The 12,743-nt window shown below is 38.8% G+C and overlaps 1 protein-coding gene and 1 long non-coding RNA gene across 4 annotated transcripts in view; one reads left to right on the top strand and one right to left on the bottom strand.

Annotated features, from left to right (window-relative positions):
- Positions 1–1,294: 1,294 nt before the first annotated feature.
- ANKDD1B (ankyrin repeat and death domain containing 1B) overlaps positions 1,295–12,743 on the top strand; it is a 28,386-nt gene continuing 16,937 nt past the window's right edge. For all 3 annotated transcript variants that reach the window (XM_054003937.1, XM_054003938.1, XM_054003940.1), the window contains exons 1-7: positions 1,295–1,375; positions 4,942–5,045; positions 7,069–7,167; positions 8,847–8,945; positions 9,037–9,141; positions 10,936–11,034; positions 12,574–12,672. In XM_054003937.1, the coding sequence (XP_053859912.1) occupies positions 1,300–1,375; positions 4,942–5,045; positions 7,069–7,167; positions 8,847–8,945; positions 9,037–9,141; positions 10,936–11,034; positions 12,574–12,672 (681 nt within the window). In that variant the 5' untranslated portion in view covers positions 1,295–1,299. The remainder of the gene's footprint in view (positions 1,376–4,941; positions 5,046–7,068; positions 7,168–8,846; positions 8,946–9,036; positions 9,142–10,935; positions 11,035–12,573; positions 12,673–12,743) is intronic.
- Positions 2,305–7,130, bottom strand: LOC128822269 (uncharacterized). Its single transcript, XR_008441425.1, has 3 exons — positions 7,041–7,130; positions 2,627–2,759; positions 2,305–2,560 (listed from the first exon to the last, which is right to left on the bottom strand). It is a non-coding gene; the product is annotated as an uncharacterized LOC128822269 (long non-coding RNA).

Raw genomic sequence — 12,743 nt, forward strand, 5'->3', positions numbered from 1 at the left:
TGTAAAGATTTTTTTTACATCACAGCCTCTCTATACCAGAAATGTTTAAAGGAGATAAGAACTGTGAAATCTCTTTATCTAAGGTAAGAAGAATCCGAGCAAGTAGTTTTTGTATCCATATTAGTTAAATTTACAAACTCTTGAGTCTTTTAGATTAATTTTATTATGGACAGATGACGGTGTTAGTCATCTTGGAAATTAAGGTGATTGTGGAATTTAATTTAAGAAAAAAATTACACTGAAGGAACTCCAATGTGTCTACAATTGTGTGAGGCTGAATACTGGTGGTTCTGCTTTCTTGGAACTACTTTTCCTATATTTATTTTTAAATAGAAACATCAAAGGCTATTTTAAAAGTAAAATTCAATGTAGTCACTTTAAAAAATCATGCTCTGTTGTGGAAAAATCGTTGTCTATATGAAAGGAAATAACAAAGACCAAAGTCATAATGGACATCAAGATAAGTTGAGAAATAGGTAGGTTAGATGGATCTCAGTATGTCAGTTCATAAAGCATGAACCTTTGGGGATGTATGTTTTGTTTTTGATGGGACTTTGACAAAAGCAAATGCAAACAGCTTTTACCTGAAATTGAAGGGTCTTGTGATTGGATGAATATTGCTACCACACGTGCATAGTTATGCACAAATTTATGTCAGAAGCACTTCAGTCTCTCACATCCTAAGGCTGTGTGAAGTATGCAGGAGTGCAGGGATGGTCACCCTCTCCTGTCCAGTGAACACTGGTTACAATTATGAGAATAACTCCCAAAAAACTCTTCAACCTGCATAGAGAGCTCCATGACTACCAATAGATCCACCTGGCTCCAGGCATCCTATACAAGCTGTGATACCTCTGTGTGTCTGTACACATGTGCTTATGGCATGGCTTCAAAAGTTGTCTGGTGCAAGGGAATTACCTTTTGTCTGGTGTGTGTGCTTGAGGGTGCCGATTGCTCCTGGCACATAATGCTAGCCCCTAGGGAAGATGTGCGGGGGATTGGTTGGGGAAAGGATGATCCCGTTCAGTGCCTAGCCACTGGCAAGAAATGTGTATTTGGTGCTTGGTTTCTCTTAAAACAAACTCCTAAAGCTGCTCCACAACTCTGCCCCTTCGCGCAGTGGTGTCCTGGCGCCAGTGGCGTGCTGTGCAGGTGTGCACGCAGGGGTGTGTTTGGCCCAGCTGCGTGTGCTGGCGTCCTGGGAACCGGTTTGTCGGGGCCAGCGCAGGACACCTCCCTCGGCACACCGGCCTGGGGCCCTTTCCCTTGGCTGAGGAAGAGGAGGAGCCCCGGGCAGCAATGAAGGGCCTGAGCCGGCTGCTCCGCGCCGGGGAGGATGCCGCGCAGGGAGCCGTGGCAGTGAGCCACGAGGGCCGTGAGTCTGCGGGGGTTGGAGGCGAGGCCGCCCGGGGGGCAGCGCTGCCAGGCGGGCAGCGCAGTTCCGAGTTCCCGCACTGCGGCCGGCACAGCCGCGGTGCCTTCCCTGGAGGCAGTGTGCCAGGCCCCGTTAGGGCTGCTGGGACCCACGCAAACCTGCTTTTTGCCTTGACCGGAGAACAAAATGAGCGGTGGAGGTTGGAAAGGGCAACGTTGAACACGAGCTGTTATACATCTAGTAAAAGACATCAGCAAACGTGTGGATGTGGGGCTGGGAGCTGAGCTTTGGCATGTGGTGTCCCCAGGGGCAAGTCTTACAAATTGCCCACTGCTCTGCTTTAACTTTCCCTTTGAACTGCTCTGAGAGGGTTCAGTGGTATTAGTCACGTCCCTGGAGCTGACCATCTGCCATCAGTTTCACAGGCAATCACCCAGTTTTGGGAGGCACACAGAAATCACAGGATCTTGCACTCAGAAACGCAACCCAGTGATGGGGTCTCCAGCCTTCAACCTGCAAACCAGTCTGTGAAAGAACTGCTCTGGTGTGAGCTGTAGTTAGTGAAAACAGGTGATTTGTGGAAACTGAGAGGTAGTTGCCAAACCCTGCTTCGGCCCAGTCCTGTGATCACAGTGTGACAGCCAGGAGCCATTATCTTGGGCTGTGGTTCTTGCTCCCAGGCTGGTAAAGAGGGCAGAAAAAGAAAATAACTATGGAATATCACAATTGAACTCAATAAGTAGTTTTTCCCATGACTTCTTTGAAATGGCAAATTACTATTTTAGAAAAAAATCGTAGTGACTTAACAAGATCCCTACATTGCTCTAGTAATTTTATTTCCAGTAAAAAGAAAACCCAGAGAAAACTTTAAAAATGTTACTAGATAATTAAATAGATTATTTTATTTTTAGAAACAACAGGGTAAATGTACTTTTAGTGCCATTTGAATCCAAATATTGTTGTTTTTTTTTAAATTTTACCTCCCCTAGACCTCTTCAGCCAATTCATATTCAGGGGTTGTTTTCCCATGTGTTTTTTAAGATGTGGATTTCATCTTGTTGACATCACAACAGGAAGTTAAAAGCAGACCAGGGAGGTAGGGATACACACTTCACTGTTCTGTAAGTACTAAACCTCAGCTGCATTTTCTTAATTCATTGGAAATCATCCTCATTTGTGGTATTCCTGCAAGAAAGAATGAGGCCCCTAAAGTAAGACATAAATTTAAAAAAAACCAAATTTTGACAATACCTTACTTTTTCTTTTGACGTCAACTAAGCAATTTACTTTTCTGCATTTTTAATTACTTCCTTGCTCTTCCAAAAATGAAAAATCTTGGGATGTTCAATATACTGCTGGCAGGGCTCTCTATGAAGGAGACCAACTGTATCAGTAGAGGAAATCAAAGTACTAATTTCAGTTAGCTCAAAAAAACTCTGGAATATAGCTATTAAATTGTTACTATATAAATATATTGTTATTATATACACCAGACTTTTTGTATGGTGCCAAAGAAAATACCCCCTAAAAAGCCTGGCAGTCACACACAGATAATTGATTGCTGCTGTTACTTGAAAATAGAGTAATTGCTAGTTACAGGAAAAGTACTAAATCTTGGAGACCCCTGCTTGGATAGAAGGCTTCCATAAAGCTTAGTCTGACGGATATGTACTCCTGTAATTTCATACATGAAAAAAAAATACTGCAAAAGTTTGGGCAAGAAATCAGAGTTATGGTGTGTCTACGTTGTCATAGTTCTCAACTCCTGAATCACTAAGTATGAAGAGAGATTATTAAGAAATATAATATACAGAGGAAGAGGTTTTTTTAGCAGCACATGGCCAATTCATGGCTTCTCAACAAGAGAGAAAAGAACACTTCATTTTTTGTTAGAACTGCAAAACTTTCCTTGCTGATGCATATACAGTAAAGAAACATAATTTTATCTTGTTTTTGAAGGCAGTAGAGTAAAGTCTTGGGGTTGTTCCTAATTGTCCTGAGATGCATTTATCTTTGCATCCTCATGTAAGACAGCAGTCAGCAGGAATGAATGTGGCCTTATTGTAATTAATTACTGCTAATTAGTGCTGTATTTTTTTTCCACATTTGACATAAATTTGCCTTGAGCAAGGTATCCTTTGACCATTGGTTTATCTGAGTTTGAAATCAAGTTAGTAGAAAGCTCTGTTGGATACTTCCTAAGGTAACGACTATGAAAACTGGGACTGAGGCATTTAGTCTTCAAAGATCACTGTTCATAATGATGATTTTGCTGTCATCCACGCTCCTTGTCACAAATGCCAGGAGAGCATTTTTATTTGCAAAAGCTTTTTTTTTTTTTTCCTTCCTTGTGTCTGCATGTCATAATACAAATAACACATACGCTGTGATTGCCAGAGAAGTTTGGAAGGATGATTCTTTTATTTGAGGCACTTGGATAATTTCTTAGGAAAACTGGAAACACCTTTGCAAGTATCCAGTTTAATTTCTGATTCATTTTGTACAATAAAAATGTGATTATTCTCCCTGGGATGATTGCTACAGGGAACATATAAATGCAATTAAGTGAATGCCATTCTGATTTTCCTTAGTATGCTCTGCAGTCATAGTGCCTCAGGCTGTGTCCTGATTAGGCATTAATGAACTTAGACATAATACAGTAGGATGAACTTGCCTGAGAAGGCTCTAAGGAATAAATAATTCCTGTAGTTCCTGGTCCAACAGAGTGGTGCCTCCTTAGTGATATCATTGGATAAGTGGCCTTCAGCCCAAAATAGTCTAGACAGAAGACATCTAATTATATTTTAAGTGTGACATGCTATTGGATTAAAAGTATGTACTAATATTTTTTGCAACTGGTGTAATTGTTACATGATTTTCTTTAAAGTGATTAATGAAATGTTACAGAAAAAAACATGAAAAATATTCTGACCTCCAGCTAAAGGAGGTCAGACACTGAAATTTTACTTTTCAGGGTTACTATCAGACACTGGAATTTTATTTTTCAAAGTTACTGAATATGTCTTGCTACTTCAGCTGACCAAACAGATGCTAATTTTTGGATTGAAACATTAAAGGAAGGTCTCAGTTTAAAAGTGGGTTTTGTTTGTTTTTGTTTGTTTTTCCAGTCATGTCACACTGTTTGGTTACTGCTTTACATATTTTGTGTTTCGGTGGTGTATTTTAAAACAGAACAATTTCTCAAAGAATAGGAAATAAATGCTGAAGTTTGTAGCATTCACTGCTATGCCTATGCAGTAATTTGAGATGCAGTTAGGTAGTAAGAGCTTCATAAACAAACTGTTCCTGTGAGTGCCAACTCTGGTAATCCATGTTGTGAAAAGTCTCCCTTTAGTTGCACTTAAAAGTTGAAACTAGAAATATCAGCCAGATGTCTCTAAAGGAGAAAAACCTAGTCATTAAATGCTTTGATGATGAGAAGCAAGTGATTCTTATAACATTAAATCAGTACAAAGAACAGAAAGTATAAACAGTATCATCATCCCTTATGTTGGTTATGGTTACTTTTTTAATAATACGGGGATTTTTATCATGTTTTCCCACAGTACTGCCAGATGAGAGAGAATTTCAATATGCTGCTAAAATGAACAATTTGGATACCATGGAAAAGCTATTTAAAAAGAATGTTGACATAAATGCTGTAGATACGGTGAGTATAAAGTGCCTGAAAGATAACTGATGTGAAGGGTGAGTCCTTGGGGTTGCATGGGGGAATGCCAGCATGCCCCCTCAGCTGCAGGAGTGAAGCTGCAGAAGTGCCCTGTAGGACCTGATGAAGAAATCACTTCATACAGCCATTATAGACATTACAGCTTAACTCTCAGGTTTTGCAGTAGTCAGTGTATCACATTGGGAACTGAGGACTTCTCAATTGTGCCCCTGCTCTAGTGTTTCCTCAGAGCTCTTTGGTGATTAATTTCTCAAATTCTCCATCCTTTTGAGTGGGATGACTTTACCTCACAGTCTCTTTAAGAATGTATTCATGCTGCTAGCATTACAAATTTCTAAAAAGAAGTATTACTCTTTGGTTTGCATGGAACCGTGGGAGCATTCTACAATGTCCTCTGATTCCAGCCTGAGCTCAGAGTTCAGATTTACCCTAGATATACAAAAATGCATTTCCTATGCTGACTTCAACACCAGGCCTAAAATTTGAGGATATATACTTCACAGTAGCTAAATATAGCACTGTGTTCCACATGAGAGGTAGTTCAACACCAACCAAGCAGTCATTATATTAATCTGGGATTTTTGTGTAACAGTGCCCTCTCAATAGCTACATATAAATCATCTACCCATGAGTATCCAGTGTTACTTATTCTGGGTTCTGAAAATATTGCCTCCCATGCCCACATGCATTTTCACTCACTGGGGAATTTAGAAGATAGTATAGTGCATTCCTTGATTTGTTTATTAAACAGACAAGGAGACAAACATTTCCTCTGAGCACACTTCCCTTGAATACTGAGAGTATCAATTGAATTACACTCTAAAAGGTCACTTTAAAGTAGTTCTTTCTTCCTTCTTGCTTTCCAGAATTCAGGAAGTTAAACGAAATACATTTTCAGTTCAGAAGTTTGAAACTTTTCTCTGTCATCCTTAAATTAGATGAGAGAGTTACTAACACAGCTGCAGAGGCATTGTGCTTTGATTGATTATCCTAGTAGGGATGTAGCTTATGCTGGCAAAGCCATTTGTTTTGTTAATGTTGATCATTCCTGCCTCTGTACTCTCAAGTCAAATAAGAAAGGCTGTCAAAAGATGAGCTTTTTGATAGTACTCTTTCTATAGTACAAGAGGTTTTTTTCTGACATAAATACACATCATAAATCCCACCTTTTTATTCCTTTTGATGCATATGATTGTAAATTTAAATTTATATAAGTCAGGTGATCTTCAGAGAAGCTAAGAAAACAAATCCAAACTGACTTTTAAAATTAATTGATTAAATCTCTTAGACATTATTGTATGGAAACTATTAGTGACTAATGTTAAACCCAGTTATGCCCACTTTAACTGAAAGCAAAACTCTCTCCAATAAAATTTTAATCAATTTAACAAATCCCTTTTAAATATATACCACTAATAACTTTACAGAAGTCTTCTTGAGAAGCACTGTGCTCATTCACCTCTGTAAAATTACTCACTGTTTGCAAGGTGGTAGCTTTCATTTATGTAGATGATGACTTAGTATGGGAAGATGACTAACTGAGTGAGGGAGAAATCTTGGCTTGCATTGCAGAAGTTTAGTCAAAAGCAAGGAGGATACCAAAAGCAAGTCTAACTACATACATATAGACCTCAGCTATTGAAACTACACCATGCAATAATATAATAAACAAGGATGCTTCTTGTACTGCAAACACCTCCTCTATGCAGTGTTTGACTACTTAATCACATTTTGACATTTCCATGAAAGGACAATAGTATCTAGACTAACAAAATCATTCTGTTTTTACAAGAATTCTCTAAGACCAATATCTAAATTCTATCCAAGGAAACAAAACAAAATATATAGATAAAGATCAAGTGGGACTGTTGAAGGAGAAATATGAAAAAGTATATATTAACAGGTACATTTGGTAACAATCAGAGAATTCCAAAATCCTGACCACATGTACAGGGAAAGAACTGTATTACAGACCTGACAAACAAAGCTTTGCTTATTCTAGCTGAAGCGCACAGCATTCCATTTTGCTGTTGCGGGAGGCCATGTGTCTGTGGTGGATTTTCTTCTTCATCACAAAGCTAGGCTTGACATGGCAGATCAGGTAAGCTGGTTTACTTGTTTTGATTCACATGTATAGGAACTCCTTTGAGTAAAAACAGATAATTTTCTTGTGCTCCCAATTGTGCAAAAATTAAGAGCTTGCAGTAAAAATTCTGGTTTGTCTTAGAACTGCACATATTTGTATGAAAAAAGCATTTTTAGAAGAAAAACACATTGCCCAAAGTATTGGATAACTTGAATACCTGAGTGATCACAAGGCACCTCTCTTGGACAGGGCACAGTGTTTACCTAATACAGCCAAGGACATTATTTACCTTGTATGCTGCAAGAGTGCAGTGCTGACTCATGTTCAACTTAGTGCGCACCAGGACCCCCAGGTCTTCCTCTGCCAAACTGCTTTCCAGGCAGCTGTCCCCAGCCAGTACTGCTGCCTGGGATTGCTCCTCCCAGGGGCAGGACATTGCATTTCCGCCTGTTGAATTTTGTTATGTTTTTGCCAGGCCATTTCTCCAGCCTGTCAAAGTTTCCCTGGATGGCAGCATACCGATATAATCTATCAGCCATTTGTCCCAATTTAATACCAAGTTTGCTGCAGGTACATTCTGCCCATCATTCAGGTCATTAATGCAGATGTTAAATAGCATTTCCAGGATGGATGCCTAGTGCATTGCTTATGACTGGCTTCCAGCTGTTCTTAACTTGGAAGGTATTTCAGTGCAGACTTTTAGGCCACAACCACAAATTTTGCTGAAGCCTAGATTTATCTTATTGCCTGCATGCCAGGTATGTATTCCATATTGCCCTCCCCTGTTTCCCACTGCAATTTCTGCAAATATGCGAAAGACTGGTAAAGTGGAGTGAGTCCCATGCAGAGCCTCTAGAAGGATTAGAAGTGCAGAACAGGGTATATGAGGAGGTGTCCTAATATGCAACCTAAACCTCCCCTTACACAGCTCCATGCCATTTTCTCTGGTCCTGCCAGGTCAGTGTCTGCCCCTCCTCTTCCCCTCACGAGGAGGTTGTAACTTCAGTGAGGGCTACCCTCTGTCTCCTTCAGGCTGAGCAGACCAAGTTTGCTTCTCATATGGTTTCCCCTCAAAGTCCTTCACCATCTTTGGTTCCTCCTTTGGACATTCTCTAATAGCTTTATATCCTTGTATTGTGGCACACGAAACTGCTCCCAGCACTTGAGGTGAGGCCGCAGCAGCACAGAGTTGAGCTAGTCCTTTTGTTTTTAAGATGCTCAAAACAGGGTTCATTTTTTCCTATAAGAGAAAAAGGTTTTAGAGAATTTGAGAAGTGAGAACATTAGAAAGAGGTCTAAATGGAAAATTATGGTGACTCGTAGAAGTATAGTCATTGCATATTGTCACTTGAAATGTCATCCACTGCACCTAGGACTATCTATCTACATGGTTTCTGGAGAGAGAAAATAATTTCCAGGTAGGACTTAATTCCTCTGTTGTAAAATGGGATCTGTCCTTCTCTAGAGATTCCAGACCTTCTGTGAAGAAGTCACATTTATCTAGGTCTTGTTCTATTGCATTTAGCTTAATTTAAGTGAGATGAATCCCACCCACACTGTCAGGTGTTCATATTGCTTTTCTAAAAGCCTGCAGATTAGAACCCACTGATACACTGAATAAGTCAAAAAGGTTTAAAGAAATTTGGCTTGAGGTATTTTGGTGGTAATTTCTGCCTTTGTCATTTTATTTGAAGCACGGCCTGACAGTGATTCATCTTGCAGCCTGGACTGGAAATCTGGATATAATGCGAAAATTAGTTAAAGCAGGTGCTGATCAAAAGGCTAGGAATGAGGTTTGTTGATGACAAATTTTTACCAACCCTAAACATGTTTATGTTAGGAAAAAAATCAAACATTCTTACAGACTGACTTATCATTTTTCAGGAAGGAATGAACGTACTACATTTTGCAGCTCAGAGCAACAGCATTAAAATAGTTGATTATTTCCTTCAAGATCTTCATCTGAATGACTTGAACAAACCCGATGGGGTACAGTGTGTTTCTGTTTATTTCTTTGATGTCATGAGGCTCTTGTTTTGGGGGAAACAATGTTGACTTGGGGAAATTCAATGAATTTTAGTTTATTGACAGTTACATATACTTTTAATTACTCACTTGGATGCTGAGAAACAGGTAAAAGAAGCAGCCAGACAAGAACTTAGGGGCAACACCTTTCCTCCCTCTTTGCCCATTTCAGTTGGCCTGCAGACACCCTCTGCTGTCCTTGCTTTTGATGCATCAGTGATGCTTAGTTGTGGTAAGACAATGGGAGGCAGAGGAGGTTGGGCTCAGTCCCCAATCAATTCCTTTTTTTTCTGCTCTTTGCTTCTTACTATTTTCCTCTGCTCCAGAAAGCTTCTTGCATGGGCTGTAGTCACCTGTGGTATACCTTCCCCTGTGTCTCCTTCCTTGCGTCTTGTGTCTCCTGCTGCATCTCTCCTTGTGCATCCTTCCCACAGCAGTGCCTAGCCATTCTTACATAGAGGCATCATTTGGTTCTGTGGTGGGTTAAATGCTGGCACATCGTGGGGCAGTTTGATCTACTGTGGAGCCAGCTGGAAATGTCTGTGACCAGCACAGGACAGCCTCTGACATTTCCCACACAGCTCAATTTCACAGACCCCTGCCCTTACCAAAACATGCCAGTTATGGCCAACATGGACATGTTTCACCAATGTAAAACATAGAACTCTGTGCAGCCATCCTAGAGTGGTGCAGACTCTCCAACAGTGCCTTGTCCTCATCAGGTTTTCTGTGTTTTTATTTTTAATTTCCACAGTGTTGGGATCTTGTTTTGAAATGCTATGTAGCTAAGTCAGATATTTTATCTTGACATGAGGAAAACTTATTCCTGTGAGATCTGACACCTAAAGAACAAATCTCCCTTTATTTTTTCTGAGTTTCTTGAGTTTTATTGACCCAAGGGTGTAAAATTCTGAGTTCTTTTTACAAATGATGTGTCTGACAAAACAGAGTTAATTTAACAAAACATACCTTTGAAGGTTTAGGCCCTGGGAAGGGAAAGATGAAGAAGGACCTTCTCAACCACCTGTTGAGGTTGCATCATAATTCTCTACTAGGTGCATGCATTTTTTTCTAGACATTTCTATAGACAGTACTGGTAGTGATGTGAATCCTACCTAAAATTATATGAAGCCATTTTACCTAGCTGGTTATATGCCTTAATGTCTTGAACAGTGGTATGGTTTTGTGTCAAGTTAACTTTCTGCAGTTGAGTTCGTAAATGGTTTGAAAAGTTTCTGTTTGGTAGTTTCAACACTACCAAAACCCCCTACAATGTACAGTGCTAAATTCAGGCCTCCTGGATGAAACTTCTGAGACATGTCAGTTTTGGTCTCTCTTTCCAGAATTTGGATCAAACAAATTCACCCATGGAAATAAATTTTGTAATTTCTTTTTGGCCTGTTTCTGAGCATCCTCAGACTTTTAATGACACAGTTATTTTAATTAAGATTTTCATACTGAGGAAAAAATAGGATTAAAAGATTTTGAGTGTATTTTCCACGTTTTTACAATTTCTAAACAGTTTTTATATATTTTATTCAGGATATGAAAGATGTATGATCTGTTTGTATACACTAAGTATAATTCTAATTACTGCTTTTCTATGTATCTACTATTGTGTTAATCTCCTTAGTCATATGATACATAAATTTTTATGTAGGATACATATTTACATATGCATGCCATATATCTAGTAACTAGAAGTAAAGTATTTCTACTTTCTGTAATACTATGTTTCTTTACATAATTGTTTTCTAGAAAGGTAAAAAGCCATTTCTTCTGGCCTCTGAAAAAGGCCATGTTGACATGATAAAAAATTTGATTGCTCTGAAGCTATTTACATCTGAAAAAGATGAGGTAAATGTTTCTTTTCCACAGAAGTACAACTACAAATGTGCTTATGAAAGATTATTTTGTTTCATTGTGATTATTATACAATCGAATATCTGAGTGCTCTGCACAGATGTTACAGAAATATATGGGACCAATAAATATAAAAGGATGATGATTTTTCAGTGGTAAAGGGAAGACAGGGGGATGATTGCCAGGAGACTTTTCCGTACACATTCATAATTTATGCAAAGCAAGACTAGTATATGCTCTCTGTTGAGAGAAGTGGGGAAGCCTGGTGATAAAGGTGTCAGCCTCTTCTGGGAGATCATATTTCTCTGTATTTTACTGTGTGTCACTGTGTGACCAATTTTTCAAAGGTGTTTAAAAGCTTCAGGATGAAAATAAACACCTATAAATTATTTTTCAGCCTTAATACCTGATTGAGTTGCAATCTGATTGAGTTGCTTTGACACTGTATTTAAAGGTATCTTATTAATTTTTGAAGTCTGCTCTTAAATTTATTTTTCCTCACTTTACTATTCTGGAATGAGCAGGTTAGTATTTTTCTGCATCTGGGGCATTGTAAGGACAAATACATAAAAAAATGTGAATAAGTCAGATACTGCATTTACAGAACCACATAAGTAAGCACTCAGAAAGAGATGTTGGATTTTTTGCTTTTCTGGTAATAGTTTAAAAGCTGCGGTGCCACCCAGAGCTCTGCTATGCTAAGCAGTTTATCAGCAGAGGTTGAAAGACAGTGTTATCCCAGATATCTAGCAGGTTAAAGGTGTCAAGAGCACCAGGAGGTAAATGCTGTGGTCCTGAAAATTAAGTAAGAAGCCAGGACAGAAACTCATCTCCTGGGTCGCCAAACCAAATCACACTGTAACCATCAATGTTAAAAAGGATTCCCACATCTTACCACTCAATGCTGTGAATGAAAAACTCTTCTGGACTCTCATTTTTCTGAGAGTTAGGATTCTCCTAAAATTTTTTGCCATTTTTATACTATTTTGTATGCTTACATTTTCTTTTAGTTCAAAAGCTGCTGCTCTGCCTGAGGTTGTTAGTTAATTTTTTTTTTTGCTTGGTGGTGTGGTGCTTTGGTTTTGGTTTTGTTTCTGTTTTGTGTTTCTTAATTTCCTGGAAAGAAATTGCACTGATGGTGTCAGAGATCAAAGACTGTGATGTTGATATCAAAGCCATGACAAATTTCTATACTCTGACCTAGGTTTTTTTACTCTTTAAATCAGTAGTCTTGGGGGCTCGGTGTAGTACCCACCCTTTCGGGAACCAGTATCTGAAGTTTTCTTCTGGTTCCTATATTAGGAGTTAGAATTTCAGATCTTTTTGCTGGTATACATTGAAGTTTTCAGACAACCAACTAGAACAGACTAGATCAAGATTAGACTGAATCTTGGTACATGCTGTGTGCAGTTGCCTCCCTCTCCTTGTATGTAAGAAAAAATTGTATATAAAAGACCAAAGGCATTGTGTTGGTTTTGGTTAATATCTTTATTCTGGATTTTAAAATATATTATTTGACATTTTAATTTAAAGGAGGGAAACACAGCATTGCATTTAGCAGCCAAAAATGGTCACAGTGAAGTTGTGGAAATTTTGCTTGAACAATGGGAGGAAATAAATGGCCTCAATCAGGTAAGTACACTAAACTATTGAAAGAAATATAGTTAGAGATTTGAAAAATTTTCTATAAAATCAAATTTTAA

The sequence above is a fragment of the Vidua macroura genome, chromosome Z (assembly GCF_024509145.1).
Source record: "Vidua macroura isolate BioBank_ID:100142 chromosome Z, ASM2450914v1, whole genome shotgun sequence".
Taxonomy (NCBI): Eukaryota; Metazoa; Chordata; class Aves; order Passeriformes; family Viduidae; genus Vidua; species Vidua macroura.